General features: G+C 48.1%; 1 protein-coding gene and 1 long non-coding RNA gene across 4 annotated transcripts in view; one reads left to right on the top strand and one right to left on the bottom strand.

Moving 5' to 3' along the window:
* The window catches only part of LOC129382221 (uncharacterized), a 48,236-nt gene that overhangs the window by 13,881 nt on the left and 21,350 nt on the right, over window positions 1-13,005 (top strand). The window lies entirely within an intron of this gene.
* hlk (hulk) overlaps window positions 8,452-13,005 on the bottom strand; it is a 120,428-nt gene continuing 115,874 nt past the window's right edge. For 2 of the 3 annotated variants that reach the window (XM_050169824.2, XM_050169825.2), the window contains exon 33: window positions 8,452-11,506. In XM_050169824.2, coding sequence (XP_050025781.1) covers window positions 11,337-11,506 — 170 coding nt within the window. In that variant the 3' untranslated portion in view covers window positions 8,452-11,336. The remainder of the gene's footprint in view (window positions 11,507-13,005) is intronic. The other variant, XM_050169826.2, reaches the window with a different exon arrangement.

The following is a 13,005-nucleotide window of genomic DNA, read 5'->3' as shown; positions in this document are numbered from 1 at the left end:
CTCGCTTTCCGCGACCATGGAGAACTCCAACGCCGGCCCGCAGTGGTGGAGAACAGTGATCAACCGACCACATACAACGAAATTGCGCAGCACTTTTATCTCGGCAGGAGAGACTTTCCCCTTCCACACAAGAGGTTAAATAGAGCGCAGGCATTGACCCTCAGATTATTGCAAACAGGCTCATATCCCAACCCGGCTTTATTCCACAAAAATTATCCCGACACCTATGCCACTGGTTCTTGCAGGCTCTGCAATAGCATCGCTAGCCTAGACCATATGCTCTGGCGTTGCCCCTCGTTACGAGGCACAGAACAAATCAATGAGGACAAGTGGCTCTCCGCTATCAAGAGCCCCGATGCCGGGGCGCAACTATGGGCTGTCCAGAGGGCCCACGATGCGGCGGTCGGGCAAGGCCTGACTGTCCCAACGTGGGAGCGGCCCGCAGCGCGCTGAGTCGCGTACCTCAGGACCTTATTTTGCATCCATCCATCCATATACTATACAAGAACATTTTTACATAGTTTGCCCTCAGCGATTGCCTACCTTTCATGCAAGAAACCGGTTCGGAGGACTCTATCGCGGCGACCGCGCGCAGTGGCCGTTCACTGTGCGTATTCGGTAGAGAGATAGCGTCTGTAAACAATTCTGTGCTTTCTGTTTGTCCAAGGTTATTATTTTCTCAGTAAAGAAGGTCTGTCGTTTCGAGAGTACTTGCAGAAATGTCCAGGAGGGCCGGGGCCCACGTGGTGTTTCTATTGAGCGCCGACAACCAAACCTATGAGGAGCACGTCGCGTTATACTACACTGTAAACGGAAATCACTCCGAGGTGGGAGTATACTGCTTGTCCTCTAGCGACCCCCCGGTTCGGAGTTTATTATGCTCCGTATGATCGGAGTAGAATTTTTACTCCGTACGAGCGGAATTCTTGCGTGGAATTATGGGAGTTTTCTTTTCTGTCTTTTCTTTATGTTTTGTTTTGCAATTGTTGGAGTTTTTTCGAGGTGCAACGGGAGCATAAAAAGAGGCATCGCGTGAGTTTGCGCGAACATGTTTACATGCAGAGGCTGCTGGTCAAATTTCGAAATATGCACATGAGACCGCGTCAAATTCGACGAAACAAGTCAATGAAAGCACATATATCATGACATACATAAACATTTCAGAAACGCCCAATGCAGAAATTTGAAAGACATCCCACGTACACGCGATACTCAAGAAGCAACGGTGCCAGTATATATAGCCACGATACTGTGTGCCTCGAAACCGCCTAGGGAGCAGCTGTGCTGTTTTCAGAATTACGACTCACATACTCGTTCATACGAGATCTGCCTCTCTGAAATTAACAGAATACCTTAATCAACACAAAACTGTTAATTCAAAATAGTGAGAGAAAAAAAGTTAATGGCGTAATTTTTCAAAATTATCATGCCATTCTGTGAGTGCTGAAGCGACTTCGCACACTGCCGGCGTTCGCGGCCAAAAAGTAGTGCGTTAGTTACAGTAAGCAAGAAAAATGTAAGTATGTGCTGCATTGCAAAATTAATTTTTTGCGATATACAGGTAGCGTAGCAAGAAATTATCACGTGTGAGCATGACCCGCAGCAGCCGACGTAATACCGAAAAATGCGCAGTCATACATTTTATACACCGCACTACTTTCTCTGCGTCCCAGCAATCGAGACGAAAAGGAGCTACATCGCTGATCTGTCGAGTGAATCCCTTAACTCGGAGCCAGCAGGCATGCGCCTAAATCAGTGTCTCGGATAGAGCGTAATGTTAATGCAATATCGGAAGCAACGACGTGACCAAAACCTATATGCGCGATAACAATTCGATTCAGATCGCTCAATAAGAAGCTTTATTTTCAGTACGCATACTTATGTCCTACCGTTTTTCTTCGGGCGAGGATATCCGTTCACAGATACATAAAAACAGTTGCTTGCACTCCGGTCTTTCTCACTGGCAACACAGCACCGCAACGAACTTGGGTTACGCCATTCATGCGCGACTAGCACGGATGTCGTCGCTCGAACAGTGGCTGCTGTTGCCATTGCTACGCGGTCCTTTCAAACACTACACTGGACGTTGTCAGCATGTACTCAATTGGACATAGAAGTCGCATTTCACGTACTGAAGAACACAAGACGGGGTGACGCAGCACGAAAACACAGTCAGAACGTGAGCTGACATCACGAGCCAGTGAGCAGCTTCGAGGTATACCTAAGCCTTTTTCCGCACTTGAAAACGTGGCTCTTGCAATCATCGTTGTCAGCAAAGTGATCACAGCTAATGTACTTGAAGCTGAGATACAGTGAGCTTCAGGCATGCCAATAACACTTTCTGGAAGGAAATACGGGAAACAAATTGACGAAACGCTGTCACGGAACGACACTTCACACACGTAAACAAACCGTCAGCCATGAGCACTGCCCGCTCCGCCGAACGCTCCCGGTCGCTGGCGAGGCGCACAGCCTCATGAGAAGCGCCACGTGACCAACCTGTATCGGCGGAGGGGAGTTTTTTAAAACTCCCTGTCGGAGTTTCACGGGAGAACAAGATTTTTAAGCGGAGTAAAATCGCGTCATGTCGCCTTAATACTCCCGCAGCTAGCCAGCGGAGTGAAACGAGGGAATGGCGCTGTTTTGCTCCCATACATCGGAGTAAATATTTGAGGAGGGGAGGTTTTAGGGCACATCACCTCTTAAAAACTCCAAGATGGGTTTATTTTCGTTTACAGTGTACGCAAGCGAGGCGCTTCCGACAGATGGCAACTCGTCAGTCATCGCAGCCAATAGCGTATAAGAGCTCCGCTGTGAAAACAGCCGTGTCTTTTCTCTAGACTGCGCAGCGGAGCTTGACACGCAGCGGTTTCTTACAGTATCGTTCCTTAAGTGCGAGCCTCTTCTTTCGCGCATGTCTCCATACGAAAATGAAAATAATACCTGCAAACGGAGGCCTCAGGAGAGCATCTGAGATTGTAACGTCTAGCCCTTCGGGCCGCGGGGAAAGTTAAAATTTGCGCAAGTATTAAGTGTAAACCACAATTATATTTAGTGTACTGTGGCGTCGCCTTCAGGATACCAAAAATGAAAATGTATTGAGGGCTCGCCGAGGCCTCCATGTGGGAGGGGCGTATTAGATCGTATACGAGATCGGCTGTCAACTATGGCGGACAGCCGATCTTGCATGCGAAAAATTTGGAGGACGCTTAAGCTTCGCCTTTAAGAGTGGAACGCGATATCATTCAAAGGTCCCCGAGTGCTTCTCGCGCTTCCCGGCAACTGCAGCGTGTGTCATCGTTTTACCGGCAAACGCTGGCGGCGAACGCTATGCACGAAAGCGAGCGTTATGGCTACTTTTTTTTTTTTTTGGTGTGCAAGGAACCGAGGGGGCCGCTCCGCTCCTACTCAGACGGACCTCAAACGGCAGCTGGAAAACGCTATCGCATTAAAAGGGGTTTGCGTTTGAGTTTCTGTGTAGCAAAATTATGCTTTCTCGTATATTCAAATTACAATACCACGCTATCATGTCTGTAGGTTGTGGTAAGTCGTACTTTACGATTTCCTGACGCATTTCCCTTTGAGAAATTAAATTAGTGCGCTAACTTCTTTGCGCTACACGGAGGGCCAGTGTTTTTGGGTATGCGTGCTTAGGAACGACAATTTACGAAACGACAGCCGACGCGGGGCGCCGGTCGCCTAGGCCGGATTTTCTGAGACACGGAATCCTTAAAGGGCCCCTGAAACGGTTCGGACATGTAGACGCGTAGGGTACAGCTAAATTTAATGATTCGCACCACAATTTGTGTGGTCGATTACGGACGATTACAAGTTACCCTCCTTTATAGTCATGCATTTTCTCCTCAACTCGTTCACCGTGTGATCGAGGCTAAGCTCCGCCTTCACTGGCTCTGCGTCATGATGGCACGTCTTGTCGTCGACTTCCGGTTGTCTAGGAGCGAGCGCGCGAAGCCTCTCCAAACTCTCCGCCAGCTGCTTGGCAGCTGGCGGAGTAATTGCTAAAATGTTTTTATTAACGCACTTACTAAATCATGCCATCATTGCACTGACGAAGCGTTCAGACAACAGGCCATGCGGCTACATGAAGCAGGTTATCCCAATCATGTTCTGGCATCAGTTGCAGAGGGAATACTTAGGCAAGTGCAGCAATCTGGGACTTCTGAACGTGCGGAAGCAAATAGTAACCGCGAGAAAAAAAAAAGGACGAACAGTGATACCTTATATCCACCGGTTGTCGCACAACTTAAAGAAAATTGCCCGCCGAGGTAACACTGGTGTGATTATTTTTAAATTAAATTATGGGGGGTTTTACGTGCCAAAACCACTTTCTGATTATGAGGCACGCCGTAGTGGAGGACTCCGGAAATTTCGACCACCTGGGGTTCTTTAACGTGCACCTAAATCTAAGGACACGGGTGTTTTCGCATTTCGTCCCCATCGAAATGCGGCCGCCGTGGCCGAGATTCGATCCCGCGACCTCGTGCTCAGCAGCCCAACACCATAGCCACTGAGCAACCACGGCGGGTGGTGTGATTATTTCTGCACCTAACAAACTAATGAGCTTGTGCAGGAAAACAAGCCCAGAAAAGAAAGAAAGTGCTCCTAGCTGCTAAGTTAAACACAGGAAGAAGTTTAGAGATTGTAACACATCAATTATATATCGTATACCCTTATCATGTGGGAAGTATTACGTGGGACAGTCGGGCAAATGCATTAACGACAGACTGTGCGAACACAAAAATAAAGTCGACAAAGTTGTATCAGATGGGTTTCTCTCCCTTCATTCTAAGCAACATAAGTGCTCCCCTCTCTTCGAATCAACAACCATTACTGGTACACTCTTAGGCAAAGTTACACCCCTTAGCTTGCCCCTTCTGCCACACAACAATAATCGTTATCTGCCTTGATGCGTTTCCTTTCTTTAACGCTGCGAGCCCGGTACTTTCCAGTAACGAACGGCACGCGCGTTATCAGCATAGAACAGTTTACACCCTTTGGAGTGCCCCTTCTGATAACGCGCGTGCCGTTCGTTACTGGAAAGTTCCGGGCTCGCAGCGTTAAAGAAAGGAAACGCATCAAGGCAGATAACGATTATTGTTGTGTGGCAGAAGGGGCAAGCTAAAGGGTGTAACTTTGCCTAAGAGTGTAGCAATAAGTGCGAACTCACTAGACTTATAATAGAAGCCGAGCAGATTGATGCCCTAGGGGATTCATGTATCAGCAAACCGTCATTGGCTCTCTCTAAAAAAGAACTGAAATTTTTGCGCATGGCTTAACATATCACTTACAAAAATGTTTCGCTCTGATTGATTGTTTATCTGTTCACGCGGCTGTGACTCATGTTAGCTGAGTGTATAATCACGACCTGGTTTTCGATAATAAAGATTGTTGAAAGTTAGCGCTGTGTGTGTCCCTGTGTGTCTTCTTTTGTCCCGTCTTTTAATCGCGCTACAGTACACCCCTTCAAGATGCATTACCAACAAGCACACATTGCAACCATCGTGGCTTTTAACCGCCGCGTAGCTAAGTAAGCGAAAAAATATGACGAAGAAAGGTGCGTTCTCGACGGCGTAGACAGCCTGGCAAGGACTACACTCGGGAAACCCGCCCCGAAATGGAAATCCATAACAGGCAGGGTGGCCGCGTTTTGCAAGGATAACAGTCTGTCTCTCCTGTAAGCGGATAAACCGAGATGCTTCGTCGTCACACTGTCCTGCCTCTTAAACGAAAAGGCATTGCAGGCAATATCAAATAACTTCGTCGCAGTAAAGCCGTCCGCAACCAGAATAAAGGGCAAGGCAGTGACCCTTTGTAAACCCATAGAAGTCCAGAACATGCTGCGGGTGTGGTCTACGAGATGCCCCTTTCTTGTGGCAAAGTTTATGTTGGTCAAACGGGGCGCTGTGTCAACGAACGCGCCAGGGAACATGAAAGATCATTAGACGTTACGGCCTCTTTCCAGAGTCTACCAGGTCCTTGCCGCTCTTGCAAAGATCTGAGCGATCAAATGTGTGAGCCACGACTTGAGGGAATAAACATTTTAACCAGGAGTAAGGGCAGATTATCTCGCGAGGTATCAGAAGCCTTTTTATCATGCAGAGAGGCGACAGGGGCGTCAGCACCACATCAGTCTCTCTGCGTGGCAGTGAATTCAGATGATTAAACAAAGGGAGATAATATGCAGTCTGTTCAACTTAATCAACCGTTTTTATGTGTGCGTGTGTAAGTTTTTTCCTGCAGTCATGGATGCGCATGCGCTCAGTGCCTTCTTCATAAATGTAGGACGTGTGCCCTTCAATAAACATAGTCGGAGTCAGCGCCCGTACTGTCAAGTCTTTCTGTGTCCTCATTTTAAAAAGTAGCGCTGCATTACTTTCGTAAGCAAGAATGGCCGTATGACGTGCATTGGGTACGCGTTAAAGAACCCTCGGTCGTCAAAATTATTTCGAGTCCTGCTCTACGACGTGCCTCAATCAAATCGTGGTTTTGACATTTAAAACTCCAGAACTCAATTTAATTTTAAACCTAAGTTCCTTCTCGCTCAAGGAAGCGCGAAAGAAATCGGTGCGCGCGGAGCGTCTGTACGTTCCCCGTGACACGACGAAGAATATCCAGTCATTATACATGTCAGCGAAGCGTGCATTTAAAGGCAGACTACGAATTAATATGTTAGACTGGCGGTATTGTAAATAAATAAGAAAAAAAGTTCGGCAGAACCCACTTCTGGATGACTGTCGACGGTTGTGCGTTTAGCATTGAATCAATATAACCACCGTCGAAACGAGTTATGTATGAGGCGTATACTGCAGTGGCGGGTATTCGTCTTTCGCGCTTCGCTAAGAACACTCGACGTCATCTAGCGCTGCCGCTGCGAAGCCTGCGCGTGTCCTCCGAAATGCGTGGCGCGGCGGTGCGCGCGAACGCTGAGAAATGTGTAATGCGGGAAATGGGCTCCTCTGTCGCGCTTTTTTCTGGACACGCTGCGCCATCTAGTGGCACTGCTGAGAAGTCCGCGCATGGCATCGGAGACGAAAAGTGCGGTGTGCCCTTCCCTGTGAACGCTGAGAATTGTTCCTTTGCTTGCCGCACACTCAGTGGCACATCCTTAGTGATCCAAGTTGCCAAGAGATCCATTGGCGTGTGACACATACCTAGTGCATTCATGGCCCAACTCGCTAGAGAGTTGGTGTGAAAAACGTTCAGACACAAGCGGCACATAGCCAGTGCATTTGTTACGTAGCCTGCTAATGCGCCGAGTTGCTGTCCTTGAGGAGCCCTTGCGACGTCGGTTCAATTCCGCTCAGCATCGGAGAAATTTAAGGGATCTTTTTCGTCAATGTATAGAGCGGCACATTCCCCGTGGCAAGTACCTACAGTTACCCAAGTTGGCGTCAAAGACGTTCATTGAGGAGTGACACACACTTACTGGCACTTACCCAGTGATACAAGTTGCCATCAAAGAGGCTCATTGGGGACCAGAACAAACCAAGTGGCACATACCCAGTGCTCGAAGTCGGCGCCAAACAGTTCTTTGAAACAGCGGTATACCTACCCATTCTCGCATCTGCAGTGACCCATGTCGGCCTGAAAGAGGTTCGTTGAAGAGCTGCACGTATGTACACATTGCCACATACTCAGTGATCCAAGTTGGTGCGATGGCTGGTCTCGAACCCTGTCACCTCACCGCAACAGCCCGATGCGCTACCCATTCGACCGCTGACTACCCAGTGACTCCCGTCTCCTTGGGTCCTTGTTTTCTTGTTGCGCTATTATGCAATCCTTAGTCCCAGTGACCGACTATGCAGTACCGTAAGCAGTATCGCAATGCACTGCAATACTTGCGGTTTTCAACCAGCATTTCAAGCGACGTCGGCGCTCGAGATGTGTCTATTCGCGAGGTCTTGGAAAACACATTTAGGTGCGCATGATGTGCCTTTAAAATGTGAAACATGCCTGAACACGCAATCATTAGCCAGAAAATTATATAGAATCTTAGTATAGTGCTTGTCTGTCACCTCGGCCTTCATGTAACTTGACAACGCACCAACTATAGGCCAAATGTACACGCAAGATAAATTTGCATTTCCTGGCACTGCCTTACTTTGTGTCCTGCTCCCCGGCACGTTGTCCTCCCATTAAGCTCCTGCTGCAAAGCGAAAAAACACTGTGATGGTAAAGTTTTTAGCAACGTTTTTCTCGCCGAACTTTGACTAGTGCTGTGCCAGGTTGAGGTGTGCGATTGTCTCAGCTGATGAATGAGAACGAGACGTACGCGTGGGGCATCACTGCTTGAATTCTCGTTTCCCCGCTTGTGTGTTGTGTGAAACATGCGTCGTCTCGGATGAAGGGTCTCGCCTGTGATTGCTGGGCTGGCATATATGCACTGAGCATCTAAAATGACAAGCGTCTACCAGACACACACCCCACAAGTACAAACATATGTTGCTTTATTGTTTTCACTGTTTGTGCAGCGTGTTAACGGGTACACTTGGTACACAAAGATGTTCTTCGGCAATGTCGCCGTTTTCGCCATGTCGGTAAGGCCAGAATGTCTTGCCTTTGTGGCACCCTTGAATGTGCTTAGGAATTGCGTATCTATATTGGGTATTACTGAAGGTAAATTAGTGTTCACATAAACCCAGTAACTTTTACTGAGCTAGGTGTTTAAGCTAGGCTACACTTCGTTTTATCAGTTGCATAGAACGTGATGTTAAATTATAGCAAAAAAAGAAGGCTCATCACAGCGAATACACCACGGTAGGGGTCCCCGTTGACGATGGGATCACTCATGGTTCCACATGAAGTCCAGTACATTCTTCATGCCTGCTTTTGATCTTAGCATTCAAACAGATCATCAATCAAAGCAATATGCGCCATATAAAGTTGAACACAAGTACATTGCAATGTAAATAATCATTACAATGCATCTTTACAATTCTGTACAATACTGCTCCAGAGGTGTCTGTGGAACAGACTCTCATGCTTGAAGACGCCCACGCGCAACTCGCCGTCGTTTTTTGTACAGCTCGCATGAAGATATAGCTCCTGGGCGAACGTTTTAAATATTTACTGTGCGCAATGTGTCAAGAAGGTGCACAATTTTCTGCGCGCGCTCACGCGAGCAGTTTCGCGCATTCGTCGTTACTCTTTCTAAAAGTAGTTTAACTCATGTGCAAATGCTTTAATTTGTGACGATTTTTAACGCCCTATTCAGGAGTACAGAAGTTCACCATTTTCAGCCTTTATATAAATTACACCTTCTTGTTCAGAATGCGCAAATATTGGTATAACCTAAATGATGTTTCCTGTACTTGCTCAAACGCGTGCGCAAGGAATAATTACGGCGTGATCTGTATATGGATCTTATAAGTTCACTTAACGTGGGTTTGATGTTGTATCAGTGCAAAAAAGAAGGAAGGAAAAAAAGAGAAAAAAAGAAGAGCGTCTTGAATAAGTGTAACCAACAACAACGTGGTAAACATGATATCTGTGCATTTTCTTTCAAACAGTGTATAGAAATCGGAAAGGAATATAATGAAACGGTCAAGTGGCAGTTGACACAAGTGACTGTGTCCTTACGTTCACTGCATATTCAACACTTCCCTGTACTTCGGCTTAACTGCCGAAGCTGCGAAGGCACCTGAAGGACTGTCAGCGAACACTACAATCTCAGGAGGTGTACAGCCGATCGCCTCACAGGGTTTTACTTTCTGAAACACAAACAATGTATTGGTAATGATGAGTGATCCGTCCTTGTGTTTTTTCATCTTACCACTATAAGCATCCATACACTTGCACAGCATACCAACCAGGCCTTGTAAAGCGCAATGCAATCCCCAAACCATTTTTAACGGGATATGTTCGCAAAGACGAGATCTGTTTTGAAAAGTACGCTATTACCACATGTCGATTATACATATAAAATGCACATACGAGAAGTGACCGTTACAGGAGCCTAGTTGTGGCGGATTTGTCGGTACTACTGACATGTTTGCTGGCCACAACAGCGTGCCAGAAATTTGGATGCACCATCTATTTATATCCCATAAAAAGACCACATGACATCTAGCTCACGGTTGGCTTCACACAGTATAGTCCACATGTAAGGACGTAAGAGCGCAGTGAATGTTTCCTGAATGCACAGGATCATGCAGATATAAGACAATGTTTTCCTAATTTTTTGGACAGTGATGAAATATGTATTTGACCGAATGGTGTATACTGTTGACAATAGAATGTTCTACCGACCATCACTCCTGACATTATTGCGCGACCCCTACGGTTCTATCACGTTGGAGCAACGTAAATTCAAGTTATTAAAGATGTAACATGAACGACGATTGATACAGGTGTCTGTCATGCATTTCTTTTCATATATCAACAGAACGATGGTCTGTTCAAAATAAACTAGCACGGTTAATTATTTCCTTTTAGAAGGTAAAAGCGCTCACCCAACTGCATGCAAAGGATCCGCAATTGGCCTATTTCTTATTTTTAACTTGATTGTGTCTTCGCCACAAGTACAAAGACCGAATTGTATGCATTCTGATGCACAGTACTTCTACGTACCGAGGACAATAAGACTGGTTTCATTGAGCATGGAATCGCCAGGAGTACCATAGCAGCCTCAACCTGTGTCTGGACGATAGCCATGCCCTTGCGCTTAGTGGTTTATCTACTTCCAACAAAGACTGCGCCGTCACACTGTACGTCTCTATAGCTAAAATACGATCACAGGGATGTAGTTCCTTTCACTGCGCTGTATGCCCACGGAGCAAGGAACGGACAGGAGAACACCGCGGCCACGTAGCGTCACGATCGTTTGGAGAAGCATTGAGCCCGTTAAAGCTTTAGAGCCCGTAGCATGCTGGCGTCACCTTGCGGCCACGGTTCCGAGGCCGTGGTCGGTGCCGTATGCTTTCGCCATTAAAACTGAGCTTGGTTTCTCTTCTTACCACCAGGTGGCAGCCGTAGATCCTCCTCCCTAGAAGTACTGTATAGGCTCAAGCCATGGAGCCTATACAGTAACTCCCCTTCTCCGTGCTCTTCTCCGTGCTGCCTGTGACGTTATGTGGTCGCCCGCCATTTGTGAGCTTATTCTCCGAAAGGTTTCTCGCTCCGCGCATCCGTTCGCCACCAGACTGAATGAACTGCCTTCGCCTCACCTGCACGCGGCTACCTCAGCCCGATTGCGACCAGCAGGGCTCGGCGTGACCTCTCTCGGGACGCACATGTCATGCGCGGTACAGAGTCGCGACATTTGGTCATACGGGGCGCGCGAGAGAAGGCGGGGGGCGACGAGCTGTGCGCAGCGATCACTCTTTCTTTTCGCGAGGCGCTTTCATACAGAAGATGAGAAAGAGCGTGTAGAGGATGAACGCTGTCGATATGGCTATCAGCGCGTACATGAAGAGGCTGAGTTCAGGATGCCTGTACCGATTTTTTTTCAGCCACTCCAGGACCTCCTCTTCTTTCATCAGGTCACCTGCGTAGGGAAGCAGTTTTCAATGAGGGCGAATGCGCTCTTTAAGAACCATGGGCGCGCTTCTTTCGCGTTGCTAGGCCCATATATATGTCTCATAATCGGTCGCGAACATGTGAGAACCGCTCACGCGTCGCGCATAATCTGCGCGTTCAGTGCCTATTCGGAGTGTGGCAAATGCAGGTCAAAAGTAAAAAAAGAATAGTAGTGGGGTAACTTTAAATTCAAAGTGCGCACCGCTCGTGTGAGAGTGACTTGCCTACTTAATGGTACTGAAATAATTGGTTAGTTTCTAAATGCATTCTCCAGAGCTCGTGCACTGCGCGCTCAAGTGCAGTGAAACTGCCATTTAGCCCCACACTTGTAACAAGCAATCGTGGCGTTTAGTAAGTTTGTTTATTTATTGAAGCGGACAGCTTTCTTTGGCTCTTTCGTGCGCTTCCGTGGTGGTCGGGCTTTTACCGCCGAAGCAAAAGGCGCCTCCGTCGCCGAACGCCAAACGCTTTTGAGACGCGCGTGGTGTCGCGCGAGAGCTCTGGGTGTGCCTGGAGGTGTCACTGCAATGCAGCAGGAAGTAAAACCCCTTAAACTTCGTAAAGTAGCGACATTCTCCTCCTCCGCCTTCACTACTCCTCGTTTCTCCTCTCTATCACGCTCCTTCCTCGACCGTGGCGCCACCTACACTGCTCGAGCGTAGCAACGGCGCCAACATGCGCTCCTCGCCACTCCGTAGACGCTTCTCGAGCAAAAATTGCGCTGTAGCAAGGCGCGAGGGCCCACGTGATGTTATTAGGCCAATAGCGACGCGTCGGCGGCCTCGGCCAGAGCGCGCGAGGAGGAGGCGGCATTCTTCAAAGCGGGGCACTACTTCACGAAGAGGCTTTAGCAGGAAGGACAGCTCTCTTGCCGCATCCCTGCAGAAGAGGGCTCAGCGTAGGGAAAGGAGGATGTCAGTCGCCCTGCTCGCTTTTGCGAACAAAATTTTCATTCGTCACGAACATATATCGTAGTTAGCACAAGGTTGGCGCAATAACAATTATCCTCGCTTATAAAAGTGGCCCAGTTATTGCACTCCGGTCATGTAACTATTTCCCGGTGCAGATCACATTTTCTTGCAACTTACTGATGTATGGACGGAACAGCTTCCGCCAGTATATTATTTTTATTGCGATAGCAATTACATGGACACCCCAAGCCGATTTCTGCTGTCGGCGTCGCCGTGAGGTTCTGTATAGAGTCCAAGGGCGATAAAATCGTCGCCACGCGCCGTATGCTGTATGTGCGAGTGAAAGCGTACGAGGGTGAGCCGGCGATCGCGGCTCAATCTCGCGCACGAAAGGGCGCGATACGGGGACGAAGCGCGCCGTGTTCCGTCGCGCGCAAGGCTTAAGTTGGAGGGTAGGGAGGGAGGCGCCTTCTACGCCGGGCGGCCCGGGCCACTGTATGTTGAAAGCCATCTGCGACGGGGACAAGGTCCGCTGCGGGTAGAGAAAGAGGGGCCG

Source organism: Dermacentor andersoni, chromosome 6, assembly GCF_023375885.2.
Source record: "Dermacentor andersoni chromosome 6, qqDerAnde1_hic_scaffold, whole genome shotgun sequence".
Classification (NCBI taxonomy): Eukaryota; Metazoa; Arthropoda; class Arachnida; order Ixodida; family Ixodidae; genus Dermacentor; species Dermacentor andersoni.
Note: the sequence above shows the minus strand (reverse complement) of the source record. Positions and strands in the feature narration are given on the sequence as shown.